Raw genomic sequence first — 26,366 nt, forward strand, 5'->3', positions numbered from 1 at the left:
TAATTTAATAAAAGCCATTCAAGTGCAAAGCCAGATGATGAGGAGATAAAACTTAAAGGGTTTGTTCTGAGCTTAAGTGGGCATACCTATTTCCCCGTCAGTAAAAAGCAAGCTGAGAGGAGACTGACACCTATTTGTAATTTGCAGAGGAACTGGAGGCCATCTGAGCAACTTAGACAAAGAAAATCAGCAATTACACTGGTTTTGGTGCTACACGTGTGCACAGAAATGAAGCAGCAAAGCTGGAGGACTCTCAGAAGGATCAGAAGACAATACCCTATCAGGTCACACTATCTCAGGACTTTGGGAGAAATTCCTTTTGAACATTATAAAGCAACAAAAAGTGCATAAAGTCACAAGAAAGGCTCTTGGACCTCAAGATCACAAAGCCACTCTCAGGTCTGTTTTGCCAATCACAGTGTCTACAGCCCACGTAAGAGCACATCAGCAGTTTCCCCTCCAGCCAGCGTTTTGTGCAGGTGTCTGGGATTAAAGACAACTCAAGAGGGAGGTGAGACATCACCTGCCAGTTCCTGCAAGTATGGAAGCACTGAGACAAAAGTGACTGATTACAGCTATGCTCCCCAATACACTGTTGCTGATCACCACGGATCACCTTCTCGATGTCCATCACACCTGCAGAGGCCTGACCAGGTTAAGGGGAGGGAGGTTTTGGGTGGAAGTGTCAAAGGCTCACATTAATAACGGGCTGCACGTTCAGAGCTGAGTTATGGCTGGCACAGGGAGGTTACAGAGAAACCAAGAGCATTTCTTACAGGCTCAAACCAATTTAACCACAGGTTCCCAGAGTGACATGTTGTTATTTGTTAGCTGGAAGATCATTTAAGGCAAACTTCAACCTTTCAGGCAGCCTACGGGTAGCCCAGCAAGCTGCAGCGGGCAGGTGCTTGTGTTGCGGAGCCACTGTCACCAAGGGATGCATAAAGATCTCGGTTTTGCCATACAGAAATATTCTGTCTCGGAGCAGATTTATTGCTGGGATGCCAGGAAAAGCTGCTCCTGCTCCTTTTCATTAGGGAGGGTGGTTACAATGTGAGATTTCTGAGTGCGGGCAGAGGAGGAGGAGATGGCACTGCGTGGCACTCTGAGGGTTTTAATGCATGCCCAAAGACATGCGTAGAGCTAAAAGATGTTTAGGTGCCTGAAGGTGCAGAGAAGCACACGGGCCCAGATCCTTAGGGAAGACAGCACTGAAATGTTTTTTTCCTGGGCAGAGCTTAGTGGAATTTGCGTGTCCTCCCAGTGAGGAAAACCACACCTCCCTGCTTCAGTGCTTTTGGGAGCCGTCTGTGCACCTGCTCATACCTTAAAGTGTCAAAAATGTCTTTGCAGGACTGGTCTTTGTACTAAAGAACAGATACACGTTTAAAAGGAAAACAAATTTTTAAAAAGGATGTTGCAATTCCTGAGCCATCAGAACAGGCACAAAATAAACAGTAGCAGGTGGTTTCACTTTCTACATTTGAATTCCTGACAAGTTCACATCAAAAAAAAAGCAATGCAAAAGATATTTCAAGATGTTTTTCTATTTTCTCTTCCCACAAGGGACTCTAGCCACAATGATCTAAGAATTACACGATAGTCATTTACCATCCTGGGATCATAAATCTGCTCCTGCGTTCAGCCTCGAAGGATCATTAATGTAAAGCAAACAAGAAAGGGACAGACCTTAAACCAAGCTCACCATCCCTAAGCATGAGCATCCCTACAGACACGAGCCCTGAATACCCACTCAGCTCCAGGCAGATGCCAGTACCAGAGCAGTGTGGGGGGAAGTTTGTAATTGCATTGTGCGATGATTTTTCAGTGGCTAAACAGCAGACTTCCGCCTGCAGTGCTGTTAATCTGGCACCTTTATGAAAACACCATTTATTTTCAAAGAGAACTGGATATTTACAGCTGATAAGTGTTATTTGACCATTTTTGTGAAATTTAATTTAAGTTTATACTGTATGCTCTCCAAACTACTCTATAAAATTACACTTAAAGCAAAAGTGATATAAATCATAGACAAACTGATACAATCCTCACCCCTTAAAAGTACCGCATGAGTATTATTTAGCCATGATGCATGCAAATTAAATTCAAATTAAATAGCAGTGGGTGTGGCACATATGCAAATTTCAAAACCTACCCAGTCCCAATTTCCCCTTTATGAACTGCCTACAGCTATAACTCTCGGAATTTATGAGCTGCTCAGCTCCTAATGCAATCTTTGTCATTGTAACCAGGCCAAAAGAATGGGAAACGATACAAAGTCAGCCCATCTCCCCCGTCCCCATTCCTTCTCAGGGTTTGGTCACCATAGAAATGCTGTCATAAAGATGGGCAGGCGAGGCACAGCGCGGGAAGGTGGGGGCACTTGTGCACAGTCCTGTGTACAGAGGGCACCTGAGGCTTTTGGAATTACCCAGCGCAGAGCTGGGACACTGAGGGCTGGGATTCACGCAGGGAACCCAGCACGCACCAGCAGCTGCCCTGCTGTTCCTTCCAGCAGCTCATGGGCACAACTAATCAACAAAAAACCTGCAACTGCTGTATGCCTCGTGCCCGCTGCTCCAACCCACATCTCTTCAATTTCCATCACACGCAGCCTGCTTTTCGGCAGCACAAACCACTTCCAGCAGCATCTCCCCACCATTTCAGTGCAATCCTCCCCGTTCTTTTCCATCAATAACACGAAACGACAAATCCCATGAAGAATAATACAATTTCCTTTCCTCTATCAAACCTCTACCTAGAGGGGTTATTTATATGTTGCAAAGGCCTAAATGCCTGGATTTAATATTTCTAAAAGAAGATCCCAGGATTTTGGACAGAAACTATCCCTTTTTCAAAGCAAAATAACATTTTGGAAATTCTTTGCTAGTAAAGTGTGACCTGGCTCCAGAAATGACCTGTGCTTGGGGCACACTCATTGTCAGTGCTATTTTCAAGTGCAGGGTCAGTATTTTTCTGAGGGAAACATGATGGTCACCCTCCCGGCTGACCTACGTGGTGCTGACATGGGGCAACCAGCAATGAAACAGAAATGCTAACAGCTTGAGCTGAGCCCCATAGATGGGTGGACTTCAAACACAGGACTTCTCTGACACAGGTCCTGGAGGCTAGGCTGATGAAGCATCCTTTGAATTATCTGAGGTTTCTCACAAGGGCTGTAGGGACTTCCACCCTGTGACAGCCTCACCTTGTTTTTCTCAAGATTTTGCAAAGAGCCTTCCAGCTGCTTCGCTTTCCTCCAGGGCCCTTGCCAGAGAAGCAAGATATGAATTTAAGTTGCAAGAGACTTGGTAACAGAGGAGCTTCCATCAAGGGCCATTTCCCATACCTGGCAGACTCAGACTTAACAGAGGTGTTGTGCCTCCATCCTTCATGTAAAGGGTTTCCTTCAGAGTTTCAAAGCAATAGCACAGCAGCCCCAGAGTCTCTCCATCACTTTCCTCCTTTCTATTCCTCATAACAGAGAAGGAATTTGGCTATTTTTCTCTCCTGTATTGGACTCATCACATTTATCATCTGGACCTTTCTCTGGGGACATATCTACAGACAGGATTTTTCCAGAAGTTCCCTGCCACTACCCACAGCAAAACTGAAAAGCAAACACTTGTATTCAGTAAGCACAAGAAGGGGGTGCCATGCAGCCCCTCCGCGCACAAACACAGAACTCACATCAGCGATAGCCTTTGGAGCTCAACCCTCCAAGGGGAGCAGATACCACAGACAGAGCTGGGTGAGGGGAAAGGACAGAAAAGGAGGTTTTCCTAAACTGAATGAACAAGGACTTTCAGGTGAATAAAAACATGCAAGACTGATCAGGCAGGCAGTCTGGTTCTGAGCTGCGCCAGGATTGCTGCCCGGAGCCCACCGATCACAGCTATGGTAACTGCGTGTTTGGTGACTGCAACCGTGTTTTATAGTTTTTATTAGATATTCACTAGCCACATGGTCTGCCATAGCCACGTAGAAAAGACATTTATTATGTAGAACAGAGACAAGTCTCAACAAACAGAGGCTTAAATAATTAACTTTGCCTCTGAGTAAGCAGCTCCACGAGGCACAAAGGAGATCCTGCTTTTTAGTTCAAATTCAGTGAAGGCAAATCTTGTGTTCTCAAGGACTGGAAGGCTGCCTTTTCCTCTGTGAATGCCTGCTGGAGATAGCATGGTTTCTTTGAGTCCAGGGTAGTCTGGAAGTCTCCACGTCAGAAAAGGTTTTTGAAGAGGAAATCAAGAAAAACTGCAACTCTGAGCACAATGTGCGCGAAGCCCCATCCACTGCAGATAGGACACCCTAATTTATGACTGCAGACCTAGGAGTAGCATGATCAAAGGCAGTGTCTGAAAGTGCAGTGTTTGTGACTTGCTCCTGTCTGTTCTGTTCCCAGCTAATTATCTCTTCCTTAGGTGTACGGAAAATAGTTTAATCCATTTTCGCAAAGCTCATTCCATCAAGTTAGGCAGCAAGGTACACAGTGCCTCCATTGCCAGGAAAACCTCTATCTTGGAGCTGCTGAAGCCAACAAAGCCACCTCAGTGTAATCTTTTCTACTTGACACACTGCTGGCACTTCTGCAGAGGAGAAACAACAGGCAAAGGAAAACTCTCAGAATATTGTACCTTCACTTGGGACACAAGCTGGGAACATTTTGTTTCCTCCCATCTACCATGGGTGCAAAGGATGGTGGTGAGCATTCAACACCCCACTTCTATTCCCCCAGTGAGAGGGAGAATCAAACCCAAACCCCATTGCAGCTCTCTGCTCTCCCCACTGGGCTCCGCAGGAACACTGCATTTCCCAGCATCGATGATTACCAATCTCCAAGACTGCTGTGGTGTGGGACATTATCCCCAGCCCTTCCCAAATTTCATTATGTATGCTCACTCATGCTAGGGATTATGCGACTCCGGTGGAAATCGCGCAGCTTCACAAGGATAGAGAGAGCACACGGCTTTTGGATTAGCAGAGTTATCCACCCTTTAGGGGTGTCTTAGCCTATTCTTAGCCTTGGAAGGCAGCAAGGTGGAACAGCTCCTACCCACGGAGCAGTCTCCTTGGAGTATTAGCAGTTTTGCACTTTGGGAGCCCTCGTTAGCAGCCTGCACTTACTTTATTGGCTGCTGTTAGGATGCACCTGTGCTTTGGTCTCATGAGTCTGCTGAAGTAATAATCCACCTGACATCTCCTCAGTCTGCTGTGCGTTTTATGGTTTTATAGCTTATTTCTCTATAATGTCACTATATACATACATTTCATGTGGGCTGACCTTGAGAGGCAAAACCTACTCCTACATAACTATACCCATAAATCCAGCTTAGTCTTTGCATCCCTTTGAGCTCTCTCCATACTGAGCATAAGCCAGGTCCTGCTGAAGCACGTAGGAAACCTCCAGCACTAGAGTTATTTCTCTTCATCCGGCCTTCATGGTGCACTGACCAAGTAAGCTCTAGTGTTACTAAGCTTTTCTTATTAAAACAATCCCTCCTTATTTGGAAATAAATTAAAGCAGTGAATTACAGGATTACAGAAGACAGACCCACAAAGGGCCTGGAAAAGTCTACCCAGCTTATTCCCCCTGTATCAACACAGGAGCACATCTACTTAAACCGTTCCTGAAAGATCTTGTTTAAACTATTCTGAGAATCCCTGGGAGTGAATCCTACTGTATTTGTATTTAGACATGAGTTTTTATTTGCATGGTTTGGTCTTTGAAGAGGCTTTTATATAAATTCTAGTTCCACTGAATGAACCAGATTAACAATTATTATTATTTGGGTTGTGGTTTTTTGGTTATTTTGGTTTTTTTTTGTTTGTTTTTTGGTGTTGGCGGTGGGTTGTGTTGTTTTGTTTGTTGTTGTTTTCATTAAGGCTATGTGGAAGACATAAAAGACACTGTCAAGACAAATTGGCATCCTTTTGCCTGCACTTTTCAGTCTGAGAAGATTCCAAACTATACAACGCAAAATGCACTCAAAGTTGAAAAGTATCCTATGGGGAGAAATAATAAATAAAACAATTTGAAGCCTTTCCAATCTGACAAAACAAAGAAACGTTCTGAGCTGAGGCTCTCAGGGATAAAAATCAGCTTTTCAGCTTTCTATTATATGTGCTAATTTATGCTTTACATATTTTTTAAAAACATGGTAAATTTGTAACTTGTTACATCTGCTGTTACTTCTCACCATGAGCATCACTCATGCAACACACGGGAAGCACTGGTAGAGCTAAGCACCACGGATGGTGTGTTCGCAGTTACTACCAATGCTCACTAGTTTACTGTGGGATGGTGCTTCACTGAATAATTTTTTTTTCCCAACCACGATGGCCATCTCCTTCCAAACCACAGCTCTGGCCTCAGTCACATCAGTGGAAAAAAAGATCTTTGGACATTTGGCTCTGACACCTTTCAAAAACATCCAGCTCTTTGAAGTATACTTCAGTTGATTAAACCAGTTGCACACAACTAAGGAAAAAATGCAAAACTCGTAATACAGAGCAAAATACAGCAGATAAGTGAGACCCTCCAGGGCTCAGGAACTGGAAACCAGCAGGATGAAGTTTCTGGAAAACCATTGTCCTACACCTTCTAAATCCACAGAAAACATTTCTTCCAACTACACCATATGCTGACTCAGTTCTGAAGCCAGTTGCTCATTCTGCAACACCATTAAACAAAAGGGAAGGAGAAAAAAAGAGTGTCATGTTCTAGCAGCTAACTACAAGATCAGATGCCAATGAAACCAGTCAGACTAGCCAGGATTTCAGTTTTGATGTTGTATTTAGTCTTAATTGCATCACTGAGACGTGACTCAATGATCTTTTTGAGTCTTGAAAATAATATCCCTTTTAACCTTTGCTTCTTCTCCACAAAAAGTCTTAATTCAGACTCCAGGCTCCAGTACTTCAGAGTACTTCTTCCAATGATAAATGGTTTCTTAAAGCTTTTCAAATATTCATCCTTGACCTTGAACGTTCCTGCATGCATCTTACCACCTCCCTGCTCCTCAAAGTAGTTGCTACTACTGGTGCTCAGCAGACCCAAGAGTGGAGACACAAAGAAGGCTCTCCCTTCTTTGAACTGCCCATAGGCATCCATATAATCCTTTCTTCTCTCCATTAATTATACAAGATGATTAGGAGAGACGTAGAGGTGCTGCGGGCTGGGCTGCCAGCAGTCTGCGGTGACGGAGTCCTCATTCTCCACGGATACAACCACTGACACTAAAAGCACGCCAGAACACCTCCAGGAAATTAGCTCTTGGAGAGGAGCAGATGGCTTGAACTGAATCCAAGCAAGGCTGAAGTGAATGAATCCAAGCACAACCAAAATGCAGGTTGAGAAGAAGGATTATTTTTTAAAAAAGAACTCATGGAAACATCATCTTCCACTCCATGGAAAAGCACACTGCCCACATTTGTCAGAGCTGTGCCTTGCGTCTGACACCTTGAGAAGTCTGGCTGCTTTAGGTGGCATCAGTAATCCATGAATTTGTCACCTCTGGGCTGGATTATAACAACTCTACGTGTTTTGAAGCTCAGTTTGGGAGCTGTTCACCAGCTCCAGCTGGTTGGGAATGGGGAACAACTGCTTTTTCTATGGCTCACGTAGCCAGCAGCATATCTGGTTTGTGTTCAAGTCTTCCGCATAGCTCCCAGACAGCATCTGATGCCTACTCAAGGCCCTGGCCCTATTTTTCAAAGCAATTAGTGTCTCAAGACCCAACTACATCAAAGACTGAATTTTCATCAGTGAACCCCCATGGCAACAGTGCTCCTTTGAGAGGTCTTAAAGCTCAGAACAAAGCATCTAGGAAAGCTATAAAGAAAACAGGCCCTTTTTATCAATTGCTATGGAATATTTTTCTAGTGGAGATGTGGCAAATCCAAATTCTGGTACACTTCAGGCATAATTTCTTTGAGGTGGATTTACTTCTTAATTTAAACATACAACTCATATAACTGTTATATTCCAGAACTTTTCCCAATTTTCTCACCTGTTGCTGATAAACTGTCACAAGTTTCTACACTCTTTGTAGAGAACTGGACAAGGTTCTGTGAAATCCATTAGAAATTTAACACCTCAGCTGATCTTTGCCTCAAAGTACAAATGCTTCAGCCCTTAAATACCCTTACAGAAATTAAGGAAAAGCAAGACCAGGAAGAATGTGCAGAGTCCAGTTTAGTCTGTGCTTCAATCCATCCTTGATGGTTTCTTTTGATCACACGCTGTATCAGACAGGAGGTTTAAAAAGCATTTTCTTCTGGCATACACGTAGCTTTTTCCATCCGGAGGCTGTGCAGCTTCCTCATGACTTTTTTTTTTTCACTCCCTTTATGAATTACAAGTAAATTTGGGAAGCGTTTTGAGTGTTCCTTCTCCAGGTCAACCACCTTGACAAGTGTCCAGGGCAACATTATCAGGGCACAATTGTGTGCAGAAGACTGATTTGTCTCTAGTACTGACCAGTGGAAGTATCAGGGTTATTTGCATTGAAAGAAAATTGATTTTCCAGCTCCCCACATTTTTAAGAATTACAAAGGGACAGTCCTTTACAGATGGACATGATCTCATATGCCATTTGTGTGTCAAGCTTTGGGAACTGCATTTTTTCCACAAGGCTGCTTTCACTGGAAAGTGACTGGCTTCAACCATTCTCCTCCTATTTCATTCCCCTTCCAGAACACCTCCTGCTGATCATCCTCAGCATTGAGCCCAGATAGTGGTAAAAGGGATTATCTTGCTGTCCCCACCAATGTCCATGGCATACGTTGTTAAAAACACACTCAGAGTGGCACAAGCAACCCCTCACATCCATCATATTTTGCCCTTACACAGATAAGATTAAAGACCTTTCAGTAATTAAAGATGGAAGGATGCCATTGAAAGGTACAGGGTAGCTGGGGAAGGTGAGTTATCCAAGTGACACATCTACGATTCTCTTCTCTTTCCTGACCCCTTGTTCTGAAGGCTACTGTTTTGTAAATCAAGATTAATGAGAAGAACAGCACTTAAGTGCACCTGATCATAAATCTGGGAGAGTTAGTACACTCTCTGACAAGATTAATATATTTTATATCTGACACTGTCTGTGTAATGCTCTGTGTTCAATTTATTACCATCCCAGACCTGAAAGCAGAGCATGGATTTACTTGCAGTGCAACTTGCACTTTTTGCAGAGCATTTCATTTACAACTCTATATTCATTTTCATCCATCTAGAGGTTATTCTCATTATGGAAAAAACTTTTCCTTTTAATATAATTCCAATATAATTATGCACAAAAACAACATATTGGCAAAAAGCTACTGAAAACTGCTGTCGTTAGTCAGATCGTGAGAACAACAGGTTTGGAATTTTTCTGAGGAAGCATCAGTAAATGCCAATTCACCTAAATCAAAACATTTTGTAGATAAAGGAAGGTTTAAAAATTAGTTACTTAGAAAAAAAAAAAAAATGCAATCTGTTTAAACCACCCTTTTTTAATATACATTTTTTACTTGAAACAGGCTGTTTTTTATGTAGAACTGCTTGCTTTCTCTAAAATTTAAAGTGATCAACAGATACTTCTGTTAAATTTTTAAAAGGCAGAAGCCAAACTGCAGTAATCACAATTAAAATTTTTGAGGTTTTAGTTTTCTGCCTTAATTTGGGACAACAATGTTTTTAAATGCTGAATTTCCATAAATTAGGAAGTCTCTTTCCAGCCATATCAGACACCCAAACTCTACAAGAAACCATAAACCATTTGGAGCAATTCCTTTGCAGATCTTCAGACATCCAGGAGCTCTTGATGCTGAAGCAGCATGGGGTAAGGAGAGATGGGACTCAGTCCCATTGAAGGGCTCCTCATCAGTTGCTTCCTCCTCATTTACATCTGCTAGAACAGCTCCTGTGGGCCCAGGGAGCCACCCCAGGCATGATGGGGAAAGGAAAGGGAGGTGGCACATCTCCTCCAGGGGCTGGTCCCTCCTTCCAGGTCTGCGTTCACCATCATGCATGCCAGACAAATAGGTTCTGTTCCCTCCTGAATCAAAATCAGAGCTGGAGAGCCATCAGCGTAGGTCTCCAGTTTTAATTCCCCTGGGGAACAGCACATGGACACAGATCATCCAGCTTTCAAACTGCTCTTATAATTCACGTCAGAAGTTCAGTGGCTTCCAGGCTGACATATGCCATGAGAAGTATGTGAGTGATGGAAGCTAATTTCACCACCCAAATTTCTTTTCCAAGACTCATCCCTGTTCACAGTTCCCATCCTTACATGCTTTGATTTCTCCTTTGTGCACACAACCAAGATCTTCACCAGTTCCTGCCCTCTGCCACAATGTTTCCTAAGTCAGCACCCTACCAAAAGTTTGCTTCTTATTATAATTCCTTGCTTTACAGTACCACTGTCACCTCCTCCCACCGAACCATATGTTCCTCATCTCTTCCCCGCTGAGCAGTCTTTGGTATCTGAAATCTGACAGCTGAGTGACCTCCCCTCCGTGGCCCCTCAGCACAACTCAGTGACTGCAGTCACAGCTCTGCTCTCCTCAGGAACCAGATCCACACCTGTGAGTGAGGGCAACTGCATGCCCTCACTCCCAGCCTTCACCTAGCCCACCTCCTGATGCTGGGGGCTCCTCGGGACGCAGCTCTCCTGTTATTTGGTGATAGAGCACTTAACGCAGGGCCTCACATCTGATTCAGGATTCTGGCTGCTTTCATAATGCAGATAGCTAAAAACCTGCTCCCCCACGTTTCTTGTGACTAGCCGCTTCTGAATCTTTTCAGCACCAACACCACTGAAAAGCTTCTAGCATGAGACGAGCTCTCAAAGAGGTTCCCGAGACACAAGGTCAGGATCTTGCCCAACAACAAACCATTTGCTCCCTGTTCGTGCTCCAGCTCTGCAGCCAGGACTAATACAAAGCAAAGTCAAGTCTTCTAATCTTCCATGGTAAAAAACACCCAGCAATCAGAGGCTTATTAGCAGATAATGATTTACTTTCTACCCACCAGCTATTTGCAAAGATCATCCACTCTCCCTGTCTGAAGTACCATCAGGGTTTCTCTGTAAGTCTACTCCATTTATCATTAGGGGGATTTACACTGTAAACAGGACAGCTGCATTCCTAAGTCTAATTATACCCTGAGAAGACAAAGCACCGTGTGCCCACACACTGCACTGGAATTAGAAGTCCAGGTAGAACAGAAGAGAGACTTTTAATTAAACAATGTCAGTTACCTTTCACAGAAAGCCTACGATTTAATTTAAACACACACGCAGGAAGAACAGTAGGTCAAGCACCTTCCCCATCCTGTGAACTTCAGGCTTAGCGATTGCCAAACACAGCACAATCATTTCAGCCCACCTGCCTCACATTTCTGTTCAGAAGTACTTCATTTTTTTTTTTTTTGGCTTTTTTTTTCCTTTAATTAGGAGCAAGAAAAAGGTTGTAGTGACTTCATAGCATGTCAGATTTAATCTGCATACGACCCCTTCATGTGTTGGGGGTGTGTGTGGCAGGAGTTTTTAATAAAGGATTACAGGATGCACCTGCTGTGGCTGAAATATTGTGAGCCTTTTCCAAGCTCCAGGAGGCCTGCATTAGGTCATGTTTGACTCGAGCACTTATAACTTATCAGCCTTTGGAGCTGGGATGGAACCTGCAGCACGGTGATGGTGCCAGCTGATTTCAGTTGCCAAAAAAGTGATCAGGTTGTTTGCACAGAAGTAGATAAGTGTTTACCTCAAGATGGGCAGGATTCCTTTGTCCCAGACAACATTTCTTGTTGTTCCCAGACGTCATCGGATAATGACTTTTATGCCAACAAGTTAATCGCAAAAGCAAAGCAATGCAAAATAATATATACTGTAGTCACATATTTCCTGCAATTGCTGCAAATTTAATATAATGAAATTTGCTTTTATGAAGGAAGGTTACTGAAGCTGTAGAAAATAAGCACTGTTTCTGGGTGTAGCCATCACACAGCCAACTGATTTTCAAATTTTCCCCTTTGCTGACCCCACTCAATCTGCTCATCAATGCTTACATCTCTCCTGGGATGTGGGACATGGGGTCAGTCCCTTTCCCCGTGAGAAAATTCAGCCCACTGCCCACCAGCATGTGCCTCTGAGTACTGGTGGAGGTGTGGGAAGGGCAGCCACGCTCCCACCTGCTGAAGCAGCCCCACATTGCATGGGCTGATCCCACATCACTGGATCCAGAGACAAAGAAACACCTGCATGCTCTCCTAGAGGTTTGAGAAGCCTCCTGCTCATGATTCTGTTTCCTTGCCTGTTTTTGAGGTCATTTTAATGAAGAAAAGCTTGTCATAGAGCTCAATTGGCACGTGCAGTTATACAGCTCAATTCAGCAGCTCTTACATCAAGCAGCAGCCAGCACAGAGCGGTTGAACAGACCACTTCACCTGGGTGCTCTGAGCAAAGGGCTACAGAGCCGTACCCTCTGCCAGTCCAAGTGTGTCTGGGAAGCAAGCATCTTTGGAGTGTTGGATGTCTCCTTTTGAATAAATCACTTGTCAGTTCATTGCTCGCAGCTGCCAGTGTGTACCAGACTATTTACTGCATCCAACCCATTTCCATTCTAATGGTACACAATAGAAGAGAAAGACATACTGAAAATACACAGCACGATGACAAGTGTTAATAGGGCTGCTATCCTGCTTTAAAGCAATTCTATTAACACATTATACTGCAGCTGAGGTTAATTATTTCCAAGGGAAATGTTTTTTGCAACCATGACCCATGGTAAGCTCTCATAATGGTGATTAAATTCACATGTGACTAATATACATAAGACATTAAATGATGTTTGAGGATTTATTAAGATTTGCAGAGACATCTGCAGGGCCATAGTAGACAATCTCCTTGGGCTGAAGAAGCAAGAAAAGTAAGAAAAGCTTATGTTGGCCCATCAAGCTAAATAAATGAGTTTCAGATTTTTGGTAGATTTTTTCAAAGTAAAACCTCTGTAAATTTAACATTTCATTTAGTTAAGAAATGAAACATAGGCCTTATAATATGTAAAAAAATGGTTAGGCTGCTTATAACATGTAAAAAAAAAAATACATTTTGCCATCAGTTAAACACAATTTCAATCTACCACTAAGGACAACGCCAGTTTAGAGGGGAAGAGATGAAGGAAATAAGGAGCACTTAGTCACACCTTCTCATCTGGCATTGTCTGTCTTCTTCCTTACTGCAACCTGACTGAAGCACAAGGTTGTGCATTCAACACTTCCCTGGCACACAAAAGACCAAAGTACTAGTAAATGTGGGATATGCCTTTCTCCTTTGCAGCATCCACCTGGGTACACTGGTGCTGGAGACTGATGAGAGCCAGTGGCAGATCACTGTGCTGCAGGAAAACCTCCTCCTCTGCCTCCCTTCGGACAGTGGGCTCACCATTGTGTGCCAATCTGTATGCCTTCATCGTGCATTTACCACAGACCCAGATCAGTCCCAGCAGGGACTGTCACAGGGCAAACAGCAGAAGTGATAATGCAAGTCATGCTGTGCCACGCACACTGCAGCATCGGGATCTAAAAGCCTTTCCAGCCTCATAAAAGGAAATCCTTCTATGGATTTCCACGGTGACTTGGTATGGTGTCTACAGTTACAGATAAATGAGAGCAACATCAGCGAGCTAACAGCTTCCCACACGCTCTCAGGACTGCTGTCTGGTGTCAGTACGGCATCTGGTTGCAGCTGCGGAGCATTTGGCAAACCTTGAGCCCACGCTTTATGGGAAACAATGCTGCAGCACCTGCCTGCAAGAACCAGATTCTGTTACAAAGAGCTTCCCCTGCTGCATACCATAAATGTTCTTGAATAACAGAAGATGCTAGTTTGAAAGGAAATAGCAAAGGCTCTCATCTAATTCTAAAAGGCTCTCATCTAATTCTGTCCATGCAACAGCAGTGCAGGAGACTTTAACAAATATCTCTCCTTTGGCTTCTGAATGTGTCTTCATATCGTACAATTTGGATATAAGAAAGGGAAGGGAAAGAAGACAGAAATGAGGAAAATTTGGATCTATATTGTAGCAGCCAGCCAAGTCTTGCACTACTTATCCCATAATGCCTCATGGTAGCAGCACACAGTCAATATTTGATAGACAAGTTGGCAAAGCTTCTCACATCTTACATTACATACTTACCACGTGGCAGGACGAGAGATGCAGACAGCCAGGCTACAGGAACCTGCACAAGGCAAGCACTGTGGTCTGGCTTCTCCCTGTGATCTGTGCCTCGGGACAGAATGGAAACAGACGAGGCTTCTTAGCCCTCGCTGTCATAAGCAATAAGGCAGAGAGAGATGTAATTGCTTTCAAACATTGATTGAAACCCTATCAGCTCCATCATTCATGCAAAGTCCTGCATGATAAATGTGCATGCTAAGATATCCACTGTATTTAAAAGACTGTCTGCACTTACTCAACCATTTTGTCATTCTCTGTACATAACAGAGTCTGCAACTGGATCTCACATTCAGCCTCCATCGCAGGACTCTGATTAACTGCAGGACCAAATCCAGTGTTTCTCTCCGTCAGGCGACCTTCTCGCACTCTCCTCCTTGGCCACTCCCCAAAATCAACTGAGAGCTAGTTAAGATAGAAATTACACATAGCGAGTTAAGGTTTGGGAAGGAGACAGTTTTGCTGGTGCCGAGGAGGGTGGTTTGCTATAAATTAGCTCTTCTGGGAAAGGGCTTTCCAAAACTGTAAGGAGAAAGAAATGGAAAATATTTCTTTGGTTCATAAGCCTTCGTGTTTGAAATTAGAACATTGCTTGTGCCACTGCAACAGAGGGCTCCTGGAGGGCAATGTTCTTCAGGTGCTGTTAGAATAAAAGTGAAGTTTAATAAGCAATTTCCTCATCGTACAGGCCAGGACATTCATGGACTTGAGAGAGAAAAATAAACAGGATTTACTGTGTTATTCATCAAATATTGATTTTTCCTACATTTCAGGATATAGTGGATCATACCCCCAGAATGTACTATGCTACAGTAGAAAAGTTAAGAAAGGAAATAATATGTTGATCATTTCAGGGGCTACTCATCAAGCAGGGAGGACATCTTTGGCAGACGCGGTACTGTTATTTCTTCATTAAAAAATAAAATAAAAATCTGGAATTTCCAAAGCAATCCTTGGAGATGATAATCCAGATAATGTCCCTGATTCAATTTCAGAATTTGTCTGACAGAATGTAATTCTAAATACCTATGGATCACCAGATCAATGACCCAGGAACATAACTGTGTTGAAATATTCTTGACACAGTGGACATTAATGGCTTGTAACAGGCCCATAGGGTCTATCCTGTCAATGCAGCTGCAGCAATTCAACAGACTGTAGCATCTCTAAAATTGCTATCAGCCCATTAAGCCATAGGTCTGCAGATGTACATCTCTCTAAAAGAGGAGCAAGGCCTGATTTGGTTTGACAGACTGAAATAGCCTCATCAGAACTATTAACTAAAATCTCTTCAAAGGTGCTTATGGGGGCTTTAGATCCCACTCCTTTTACACGCTGTGACTACGGAACTCCAGTGGGATGCTTGAATGGATAAACATTTCTGTTCTTCGAGCCTCTGCCCTTCCAACGTGTGATGTTCTCAGTGGATGGAGCAGTTGGACAAAACTTGGGAACCAAAACCTTGGGAAAGGAGGAGTGACCAGACCCATGAGCAGTCAGCGTGGTGACCTCACCATGGTACACTGGGGCCCACAACAGCCGCACGAAACCTGTGCAAGACTTCTGCCTCAGCAGCCAGTTACATGGCCCCTGCTCTCCATTCCTCATCATTGCTTGTCAAGAAAGGACCCCAGGGTGATGAACTGCTCTCTATGGCCTTCATGAAAGACTGCTGTGGTGAGGATGATAACCTGGTGGGTGAGTAAATGGAGAAAGGGGCAAGGGTAAGAGGGAGCAAAGACACAACGACAATCACAGCTATAGCCAACCCCCGTTTTGAGGGCTTCTCTGCAAATGTTTTTGGATAGAACCTTTCTAAAATGAAAGCTAAAATATTAAGACATTCATTGGAGATAAGCATATTGTATGACAAATACAGTTCTGTGAGCAGAGCCCTGAAAGATACTATAAACAGCTCAAAAATATTTCCTTATTCATCAGCTGCAACACTCCAGAACTGTTTCATTGTTAGGCTTAATTTTCAATCATGGGAAAAAATAAAAATGAAATACAAATAATAACAACAACAACAAAAAAAACTTTTTAAAAAGTAATGCAAATATCCGTGTGCTTCACAAAAGTTCCATTTTGACTTGATTACCCCAACTAATTAAAAACTACGCTTGTCACATCTTTGAAAATTAACTGTGTTCGCACAGGGTAAGTGCTATCATTTGGAGAGGTCACAATAAATTACTTCTAAACAAGAAAAAAAAAAATTAATTCCTTCTCTAAGTACCAAACTCTTTACTAACCTAATTAAAGAGCAAAAATCAGCGTCTTGAAGTGATTCCGAGCTGTTTCCCATTTGCAGAATAGAAGTCTTTGTGTTTAAGGGTGCAACACACAACACATTTGAGCAAGAGGTGGAAAGCACAGAATTAATTATATGAAAGATGAGAGACAGCATTTTATGCAAATATTATGTATATCAATACACCCTAATACTAGAACAGTGAGTGTATCATTATTGTGGAAACTGGGGGATTGACTTTCTTGTCATTCACTGCCAAAAATCAATGCTAAGCATCCTTTTCTCATGACACTGTTGCAATTCATAAATTATTAACCCAAGTCTTTTGTAAAAAGTTCCTGTTTACAAGGTTACTCTGTAAGTTAAAATGTTTGTTTCCCATCAGGTCTCTACTGTATAGCATCTGTGGGTAGATTTACATGATGAAGTTGATAGATTTGTATTTTGACAGTACATCTGTCATCTTCGTTTCACGTGTCAAGAGGTCAGGTGTGCGCTTGGTGTTATCAGGTGTCTCATTAGTGTCCTGCGGGATACACTACCTTGTCTGCTTTACTTTAAGTGACAAAAAATGTTCTTTTAGCCCTTGCTGCAAGAATTCACACTCCCTTTGTGACTGTTTGTATTTTCCTAGCATCAGAAGATTAGAAAGAATTTGTAGCAGATGTACAGAGAAAAATGTTTAGGGGAACAGCACCATGCGGGGGAAAAAAAAAAAAAAAAAAAAAAAAAAAAGGAAAAAAAAGGAAAAAAAAATCATTTCCTTCACACACACCCCACCAATCTGGTCTGCTAAGGGTGCAAGTATCCCATGGCCTCTTCCTTGCAGGACCTGAAACACATATTTAGGCACTCAGCACAGTCATGTTACAACTTGCAAAGTCTCTGAAAAATGTGTTAACTACCACCAGCAAGCCATCAGCTCACTGCTGACTTCTCTGAGATACTTATGCTCCCTATGGGCCAAATACATAGCCTGCGAAATGGTCCCAAGTAGAATGAAAAGCTTTACCTTTACTTTGCAAAGACCGCATGTGAGGCGTTGAAAGTAGCAGCACCATTCCTCTAGTCTTCCTGCAAATCCTGCAAAATCCTCATATATTTGTTAATGCTTCCTGTTGTCTGTGGCCACAGCTTAAAAAGACAGACTAGAGAACACCATTGTGCATTCATATGGACCTGTGTGAACTCGTCAACTCAAGGAGTTTCATACGAAACTCAGTGAGGACAAAGTTTGGTCCTGTGAATGCTAGTGTTATTTTACAAAGGACCTATTTTATTTTGCAGGGACTTAGAATAATGCATTTTACATTGATTTTACCGCTGTGGTAGATTACTTTGTGGGCCAATTAATTTAAAGGGTAAGCAAATAGCTGACGGTTTTGCTTGCAAATCACTTTTTCTGCTGAATTTTAAGCAATGGGCTTATTTGTGAGAAAACATAGTAAGGAAAAAAATTACCATGTTTCTGAAACTGGAAAATCATTCAACACATTAGTTTGTGTGGATTTGCATACTACTATACACCAGACAGATATATTCTGTACCTAATTATTTATCATCTTTTAGGCTACTTTTCCACTGTTGCAATATTCCTCGTCTCTTTCTCATAGTAGCTGATGGATGATATTTTAAATGCTCTTTTAAAGTGCAGGAAATTTATTTTTCCAATTATTATGGCTCTCTTCAGTCTCAGGAATATGAAGGCTATAGGTCAACTGTCCTTGAAAAGCCCATTAACTAATAACCCTCTGTATAAATAGTATTAGGTATCTTGAGGTGAAGTTATCTTACCAATGTTACCTTGTTACTCTTCTGGCTCCAGGTAGAGATCATTTGTGTGATAGGATAAAGTTTGCCTCTCTTCACTTTCTTTTCATCCCTGAGCCAAACTTTCCTCTACTCAAAAGACCAAGAATAAAGTTTCCTGGCTGGAAGGCATTTACATGAAAAACATCCCTGATGGTTCAAATTTAAAAAAATAAAATTAAAAATTAAAAAAGTGAAGAAAGTGCATCCACCCACAACCCTGAATCACAGAGAGAGCACAAACAAGGACTGTATAGCCAAGAGCCATGTGAGTGGGATTAGCAAACTGTCACCTAATGCATACATTAAAGAGAAAAAGGGATAGTAGATTCCTACAATCTACAAGTTCTTGTGTAATTACCATTACTAATCTATGCAACCTCATGTCAGTATAGACTGTTATGGAGTGAAACATAACTGCAGTGAGAGTACAAAATATTTGTGTCTCTATTCCTTTGCTGAGAAGCCTTCAGGGACCAAATCACAAGATCTTACAATGGAGTCAGTTCCACAAAACTGCACTTACAAAGATAAAATCGTTTAATACCCTAAATGAAGAAGTTATTGCTAGTGCTAGATCATCCAATGTCCCTAAATGTCCAATGTCCATACCACAGTTCAGTTTAGGGCTGAGGCAGATAACTATAAATGAAAGAGTTAATGCATCTTTAAAAGTTGCTGCCTCCCAGCTGGAACCTGGATTTCTGCAGCCATAAATATCAAACACCCATCCTCATGAACCCAGAGGTTCAACATAGCCAGCATATTCCAAATTCCAAGCTGAGCAGATCCATTCTGAATATGCCCAGAATTATTGCTACAATGCAGTGCTTGGGGATAATGTGCTGTGAAAGCAGTCCTTAAAAAGATATTACAACAGTTTAAAGGCATTTATTTACCCTAAATAGTTAAAAGTTTCTTACAAGCTCACCTATATTTCAATAGATATAGAAGTGTCTATTGGTGTGACAGAAGCCTTAACGGTTCTCTTACCTCAGGGTCTGCTCAGTCTGCAAGCAAATTGTTATTCTTCAAAGACATTTTCTATTGTTGTAGGTTTGTTATGAACTAAACCTTTAAGAAAATTTACAGCAAACGTAAAAATTTTATTCACTCTCTTCAGGTACAAATTCAAACAGAAATCCTTGAAGATAACAGACTTAGTGGAAAGTGGAATAAAATCTATCATGGATTTAACAGAGCTGCAGAACGCAAGAGAAACCTTGCAAGGATTTCCATTAAGATAATTTATTTTCTAGATAAATAAAATGCCATGAATCTAGTTTGATCTATATATAGATATAAATATATGCTTTAATATATTTAACACCACAGACATTTTCTTATCTAATTGGAGAAGATAAAGACGGTGGTAAGGAAGTCACTGAAGAGTGAACAATATCACCTTCTGTTCAGAATGAGGTATGATGGAGGTCCTCACCTGTCAGTGCTGAGATCATTGGACCATGGCCTTGCAAAGAGGCACACAGAAAACCCCAGCACAGGGGCCAGGCAGCACCTCACAACCTCAGCCTGTGGGAGAGAGAATAACAAGGGGTGACGTTCAGCAGCTCAAACTTCCAGGTCAGCTCTGAGGCAGCGTTGGTAAGGATGTACACTACCAGCAGGAAGGCATGAGCTGAAAAGATGCAAGCCCAGAGTATTAGAAAAACCCTCACTGACTGTGAATTGTTAATGTGATGCAGCTACATAAAAGGCAAAAGCAACACAGGCCACAGAAAGTGAAGTATTTGCAGCAGAGATGTGAAAGTGGTTTAGAAAATCATAGTTTAGAACACTGGCAATGGCATATGTCAAATAAAGTGCATAATTCTGGCAATCCTCGTTCAAAAAAAGATTCACCTAAATTGCAGTGGATGCAAATAGGGCTACACAGATAAGTAGGGAAAAAGATGAAGAGGTCATGGTTATTGTATATCTATTGAAATGTCAGCTGAGTGAAGGAAAACACATCAGGATCATACTAATGAGGGAATAAAAGAACACAGTTAAGTGAGATATAGGTATAATCAGGACATAAATCAGTTCAGCCTGCATATCAGAATAATATCTCATCAGAAGAGCTAGTGCCTGCAACAATTTTTTGTTAGAAATTGTATGGCAAAACTGCCATTTTAAGACAGAAGGGATCAGTCTCTGAACCAGGCTGCAGGAGGCAGTGTCTCCTGAACAAAGCCTGGACACGATGACCCACAGGTTTTAGCCCCACAGAAGTGTAACAGTGGGAAGCAAGCTGAGATTTCTGATAGATTGCCAGCACGCTGCTTACAAATGCTGCTATTCCAGAACAAAGGTATGCATAAATTAAGCCACTTACATGGAGAACACACCAGATATCTGTGATGTTGATCTCTCTACTAGCAGAGCTTCTGGCCAAGCCTTCAGTTTTGCTATTGCTCAGCAGAAGGGCAATGCTGGAGTCAGATGCCAGACAACAGCAGTAGAACAGCAATTCTCCAAAAAGAGACACGCATGTATTACAGCATTTGTACAGTGAGTCAGAAAAGGCTGTAAATCAACCCAAGATCCTCTGGAATGAAACTGTTTTAGAAATATAAAATCTCTGTCATCAGCTAAGGATCTAGGAAGGCAAGTCATTCATCTGGGCTGTATTTCATAATCCCATGCTATCAAACTTATGTTCTAGTTTTCCCTCTCCTCAGTGAAGCTGAGTGCCCCGTGCAGGCAGCTATTGCAAGGTGTGTAACATACTGTTCTCCTTCTTATGCTCCCCATGAGAAAGATTTAATCAGATGCATGAAGTTCTGGTTCAGTTCTCAACTCTGCCACAAATCCCCTGTATGACCACCGGCAAATAACATATTTTCTTTGCATTTATCGTCAAAAAAAAAAAAAGAAAAATAACTTTTCTCTAAAATTCTTGTTTGACCACATAGATCAGAACAGCTCAGTGACGGCTTTTTACTATGCTTTTATACAGAAATTACCAAGATAAATAAATAAATATCAGTTATGGGTCAACATTGTACAAACAGTAAACAAAAACCATGTTCACTGATGATACTCTTGAACAGATATACACAGAAATAATAGAAAGAGTAAAGGTCCTTTTAAAATTTAATCAGAAAATTGAAACAATGAAAAAATATTAGGAATGCAGAGCTCGTTAGGGCAAGCAGAGTCTTTTAGGTAGAATGCCTGTTCAGCTGTCCACGCACAGAGCAGAACATTTCTTGTTTACTTATCACCAAGTACAATGACCACTATGATCCCAGCTGTAATCAAATGCATAACTGAAAGTGAGCTAAATCAGAGAAGTCAAAACCAAAAAACACAGAGCCAGATCTTTCCACCACTACCTGCTATGGAATTACCTGGCTGAAAACTCCCACTCACTCCAGCAAATCAAAGGCTAGCAATTATTACTCTGAGCAGCTCCACACTGCTGATGGTATGGTTCCCACACACTAGAAAGGTTATGCACAGCGATCTAAAGTAGTACAACACACTCATTTTGGTTTCTTTCCTGGCTATGTAGAAATTAGATTTACATTGTTACACTCACATTTACATAAAGCAAAACAATGAGTTCAGTAGCTGGGTCAGCAGCAGCTCATCTTCATGATATCCATCTGCATCATTGCATTCTCAGTCGGTTTTAATGCATCTTAAGTCACAAAATGATGTAATGGGAATCAGCCTGGCTACAGCTTTGCTTCTACTTACTGTTCTATTTATGAAGACTGATGACAAAAAACTGTAACAGGCAAATAAGAAAAACAGTATGAAATGCATCTACAATAATATGGAACAATTGTGTGTCACAAAATGTAATCACTTGGAAATTCAGTCTGTCAGAGAACTGGACATTTAATTATTATAATCATTCTAAACAAGAACTAATTTAAAGTGAAGATTCACTTTTATCTAGAATTTTGTTCATGAATTTAAAGTTACCTATTAGGATATAACCAAAGCTATGAAAATCTGAACAAATTACTCTCCTTCCAGTAAGCCCTCCTTATGCAGTACAAGCATGCTCTCCTTTTTTGAGGCATCTGAATGAATATTTCTAGCTAATGGCTAAATCCTTTTCCATATCTAGATTCAAAGAGGCAAAGAATATGTATACTTTGCTATTCCCCTAGAGAATGGATTTATTTTAAGAAAAACTGTCTCCTTTCAAATTTTGTCTCTTCCTCATGCTTCCCTGCCATCACTCATGAATGTAAAAGTTAAAGTACCTAGAACTATCTAAAGAAATAAATTTACTTGCACAGATATAACCAAAGTATGCCCCACAATAATTGTTACTCATTTAAGTGCTATCTTTTCACCTTCAAACAACCTTGATAGTTACTAAATCACAGTTGAAAATACACAAAGACATTTACTCACTCAGCATTGGGATCAGCTTTGTATTTTTCTGTTGTACTGTGAGAACTACCTCACATAAATCCATATTGGTTGTAACATAAGCTTTGACCACCTCTATTACCTTCATGATCCAAACTCATTTAAAGCAATTTTACATATCTTAATGTCATAAAGTCTTATCATTGATGCACTGCAGAAGTCCAGGTGTATGCTTCCATGAATTGCTGCTAGGTGTCAGAATCTGAAGAATCCGAGGTGTATTTCAGGTAGAACCAAATCTCCTTGTGTTTTCTCGCAAAATTAAACATGTATTGTTCTGTATAGCAAAATCCAGATTCAGGAACTGCAACCACAGTTGAAAGAAGTATTGTTCTTTTCGCTGACTATTTTTGTAAGTTCAAATAATTAAGTCAATAGCATCATCACAAAAGAAGGGTCTGTCTGACAGCCAAGCAACACAGTTGCACGTGCCATTGTGCTGGTAGTGACCCACAGGTTTATTCTTTGCTACCGTGTTACCTATAAAAGAAAAATAAACAGTTACCTACACAGAATCATTCAAACAAGGGTGATAAAACATGCTTGGTTGCTGTAAAGGAACTGTATAAAGGATACATCATGAATGAAATGGTCCCAGCCAGACCTACAAAACTTGCACAGAAACAGACTCCATATGCAAATGTTAACTAGACTGTTATTCAGTCGTATAAAGAAGAGCTGCAGATAAAGAAATGGCTGATTACTATTAAATTGCCAACAACATCTTATGGAAATCTTCTTCTGCTTTATTTTCATTTTCAACAGCAATGCCTACAGCACAAGAGTATGACTTAATCCCCAGAGACCATTCATGCAAAGTGCTACCCATTCCCAGCAGTCCACCTTATGGAAGGCAACTACAGATAGTCGGTTTGGCTACACCCTAAGGAGGGGTCACATCAGATTTCCCATCCTGAAAACGGATGAGAATAGGCAGCCTGCACGGAGGGAGCTTTGTCAGCCCTGCTCTGTAGTGTCTAGACACGTTACAAAACTTAACAGACATGTAGCACAGAGAAGTTTTTATTTCCCTCCCCAAGGCAACTGGTGTAAAACACAACAAGCTCTTCAACTTTCCACATTTTAACTGTCCCACTCAGCTACTAGCTATTCATTTAAACACTGAGTAGCATCAGGAGTCTCCCATGTTTCATATACTTCAATTATTCTTGTATTTTCACAAAATAAAAAGATAGAAGTCTTAAAAGTGATTACTTGGCATTTCCTCTTTCAGTGTATAATTAACCTGTGGAACTCATTGTCCCAGCTAGCTCTGATCCCGAGGTCTTAGTAAGCTTTAAAAATTGATTAGAAATTTAAATGGTAATGAGATCATCTTTGCTACATAACACAGAAAAAAATTAATATGGGATGGATCTCAACTCTCATGCTTTAGATATAAGCCAAATATTAAATTGGAAGAATTTCATGTATGGGTACATTTTCTATAATTGTCCACAAGGGTTTTGCTGTATCTTTCTTATTTAAGTATCCCAGCACTGAGCCACACAGGCTGATTTATGGTTTGGACTACTGGTCACAATCAGATATGACAGTCCTCTATTTGTGCCGAGTTTTAATAATGCATTTAATATATATTTTACTGATTGAGCTGAGTTTGAACAAATCTTTGGTTCACTTTTAAATCAAAAAATAAGTTATACCATACTTTACTTTTCCATCTAGCAAGGGAATCTTTTTTTTTCCCGTTCTCTCTATTCTTTTCCATTTTCTTTGCAGACCAATACTGCATGTGCCACAAGTCTCCGTTCAGAATTTACAGTTACCATTGCTCATTAAATTTGTGCAACATCTGTACATTGGGAGACAGAGGAAGCCACCCACAAGACAGGCAAAATATCTACAGAAGAAGCATGGATGCAGGAATAAATTCTGTGGCACAACTTCTGCTGTCTAGCAAGTAGCCATCTACATGTCAGCTTGTCATCTGGGTCTTTTTTAAGGTACAGAAGAGAGAAGCCCTCTCTGGGAATACTCTTGTAGATGGGCACAGTGATGCTATGAGATCACCCATTTCTCTCCATGTGGCTTTGGAGAATCCTAAACAACTCAGTTTGGGTGGAACCATGCCTGCAGCTGGGCAGAGTGAATCCAGTGGTCTTTGAGAAACCTGATCTAGTGGGAGGTGGCCCCTGTTTCCTTCTCTGAAACGGCCAGTCACTAGTTGAAGTTCAGGACTCTCTTTCATCATTTCACTAAGATGTTTAACCACTAACTTTGTTATTCATATCTATATTTCTGTTGTTGCAGTACCCCAAGACTCCAGTCAGAACCAGGATCTCCCTTACACTGTTGCTAAGCACTTGCACAATAAAATACAGTCCTAGCTTAAAGTGTTCAAGTCTAAAATAAATTTTAAAAAGGGCAGCAAAAGGAAAGTAAAAACATGTAAAGGGATAAATGAATAGCTCTCATATCAGTAACACAGTAGAATGATTCACATCTAAGCGCAAGTGCCAGTTTGCTTATCCTTTCAATTAAATACCCCTCAATCTCCTATGGTGATAAAAATCAATGCAAAATGCATCACTCTGCGTCCCAGCAAAGTGGAGGACGAGCTTAATGAAATAACATTTGCACTCATATTGCTACACTCTGCCCTCTGTTAGACCCGCACAAACTCACTGGAGTTGATGAATTTGCACAGGTCTAATTGCAGGCAGGATGATTTGTCCCACTCCAGCTTTATAAAGACATCCCTAAACTCATCAGAATGCATTACCATATTCTGTAGATTGCTGGTTGCAGTTTTTGTCATGGATAATAAAATAAATGATCCATGCCAAATTTGCCCTTCTATTAGTAAAATCCCACTGGCTCAGGCTGCTTCTTTTCACTCTTCAAGAGCAAGAGTCATGAGCACAGGCTATATGACTCATGTGGTCAGTTGACCTCAATGAAGTAAAAGGCAACTGTTCATAGGAAGGAAGAGACAAATGCATGAATGAAGACTTAATGCCTCAAGTCTTCAGTCATCAATGCCAACGTAAAGGTCCTTCTTCTAGCCTTCATCTCTCTAGAATCTCTTAAGGGTATCATGGATATTTAACCCTGGCTAATTCTTTCCCGATAAGGTCCTATTGGTTCAGTGTCAGCTCTTTTCTGCCATGTCCAGAGATCAAGTTGTCTGATTCAATATATAGAACTCCTACTTGCCTTTCTTACCCTCTGGTGTGATGCTACCACACTGCCCCTTACCTCTATAGGAGTAGCTGAAGTCAGTGCCTGTGAAAAAAAAATCAAAGGCTGAGGGTAATCTATACCTTGCCATAACTGACTTCCAGTTTCAAATACTGATTCTAGGGTCAGCTCTCAGGTGCAGTATCAGTCGGGCCTAGGCACACCATAGACTACATCTTCATCTTTTGGTACATGATTTGCAACTTCTCTGACTGAGCAGGGGGGATGGACATGATGACCTGCAGGAATTCCTTCCAACCTATACTGTTCTGGGATTCTGTGATCTTAAGAACAGGAATAGGGTTTTTCAGAAACCCCTCCCCACCCCCTTTTTTTTAAGTCAGATTTCTCCAGCCTGCCACCATGGAATGTGTGTGTCTGAGCTCTGGACACTGATATCACACCACAGCTGTTCAAACCATCTAATTTTCCTTCTTTCATCCAGAATTAGTACAGTTTTCACTCCTTAGAACAGCCA

At 41.4% G+C, this 26,366-nt stretch overlaps 1 protein-coding gene across 4 annotated transcripts in view; it reads right to left on the reverse strand.

The window, feature by feature from the left end:
* Positions 1 to 21,208: 21,208 nt before the first annotated feature.
* TAFA4 (TAFA chemokine like family member 4) overlaps positions 21,209 to 26,366 on the reverse strand; it is a 58,742-nt gene continuing 53,584 nt past the window's right edge. For 3 of the 4 annotated variants that reach the window (XM_035337986.1, XM_035337982.1, XM_035337984.1), the window contains one exon: positions 21,209 to 23,167. In XM_035337986.1, coding sequence (XP_035193877.1) covers positions 23,156 to 23,167 — 12 coding nt within the window. In that variant the 3' untranslated portion in view covers positions 21,209 to 23,155. Of the gene's footprint in view, positions 23,168 to 24,588; positions 24,779 to 26,366 lie in introns of those variants that run through there. The other variant, XM_035337983.1, reaches the window with a different exon arrangement.

Source organism: Oxyura jamaicensis, chromosome 12 (genome assembly GCF_011077185.1).
Source record: "Oxyura jamaicensis isolate SHBP4307 breed ruddy duck chromosome 12, BPBGC_Ojam_1.0, whole genome shotgun sequence".
Lineage (NCBI taxonomy): Eukaryota > Metazoa > Chordata > Aves > Anseriformes > Anatidae > Oxyura > Oxyura jamaicensis.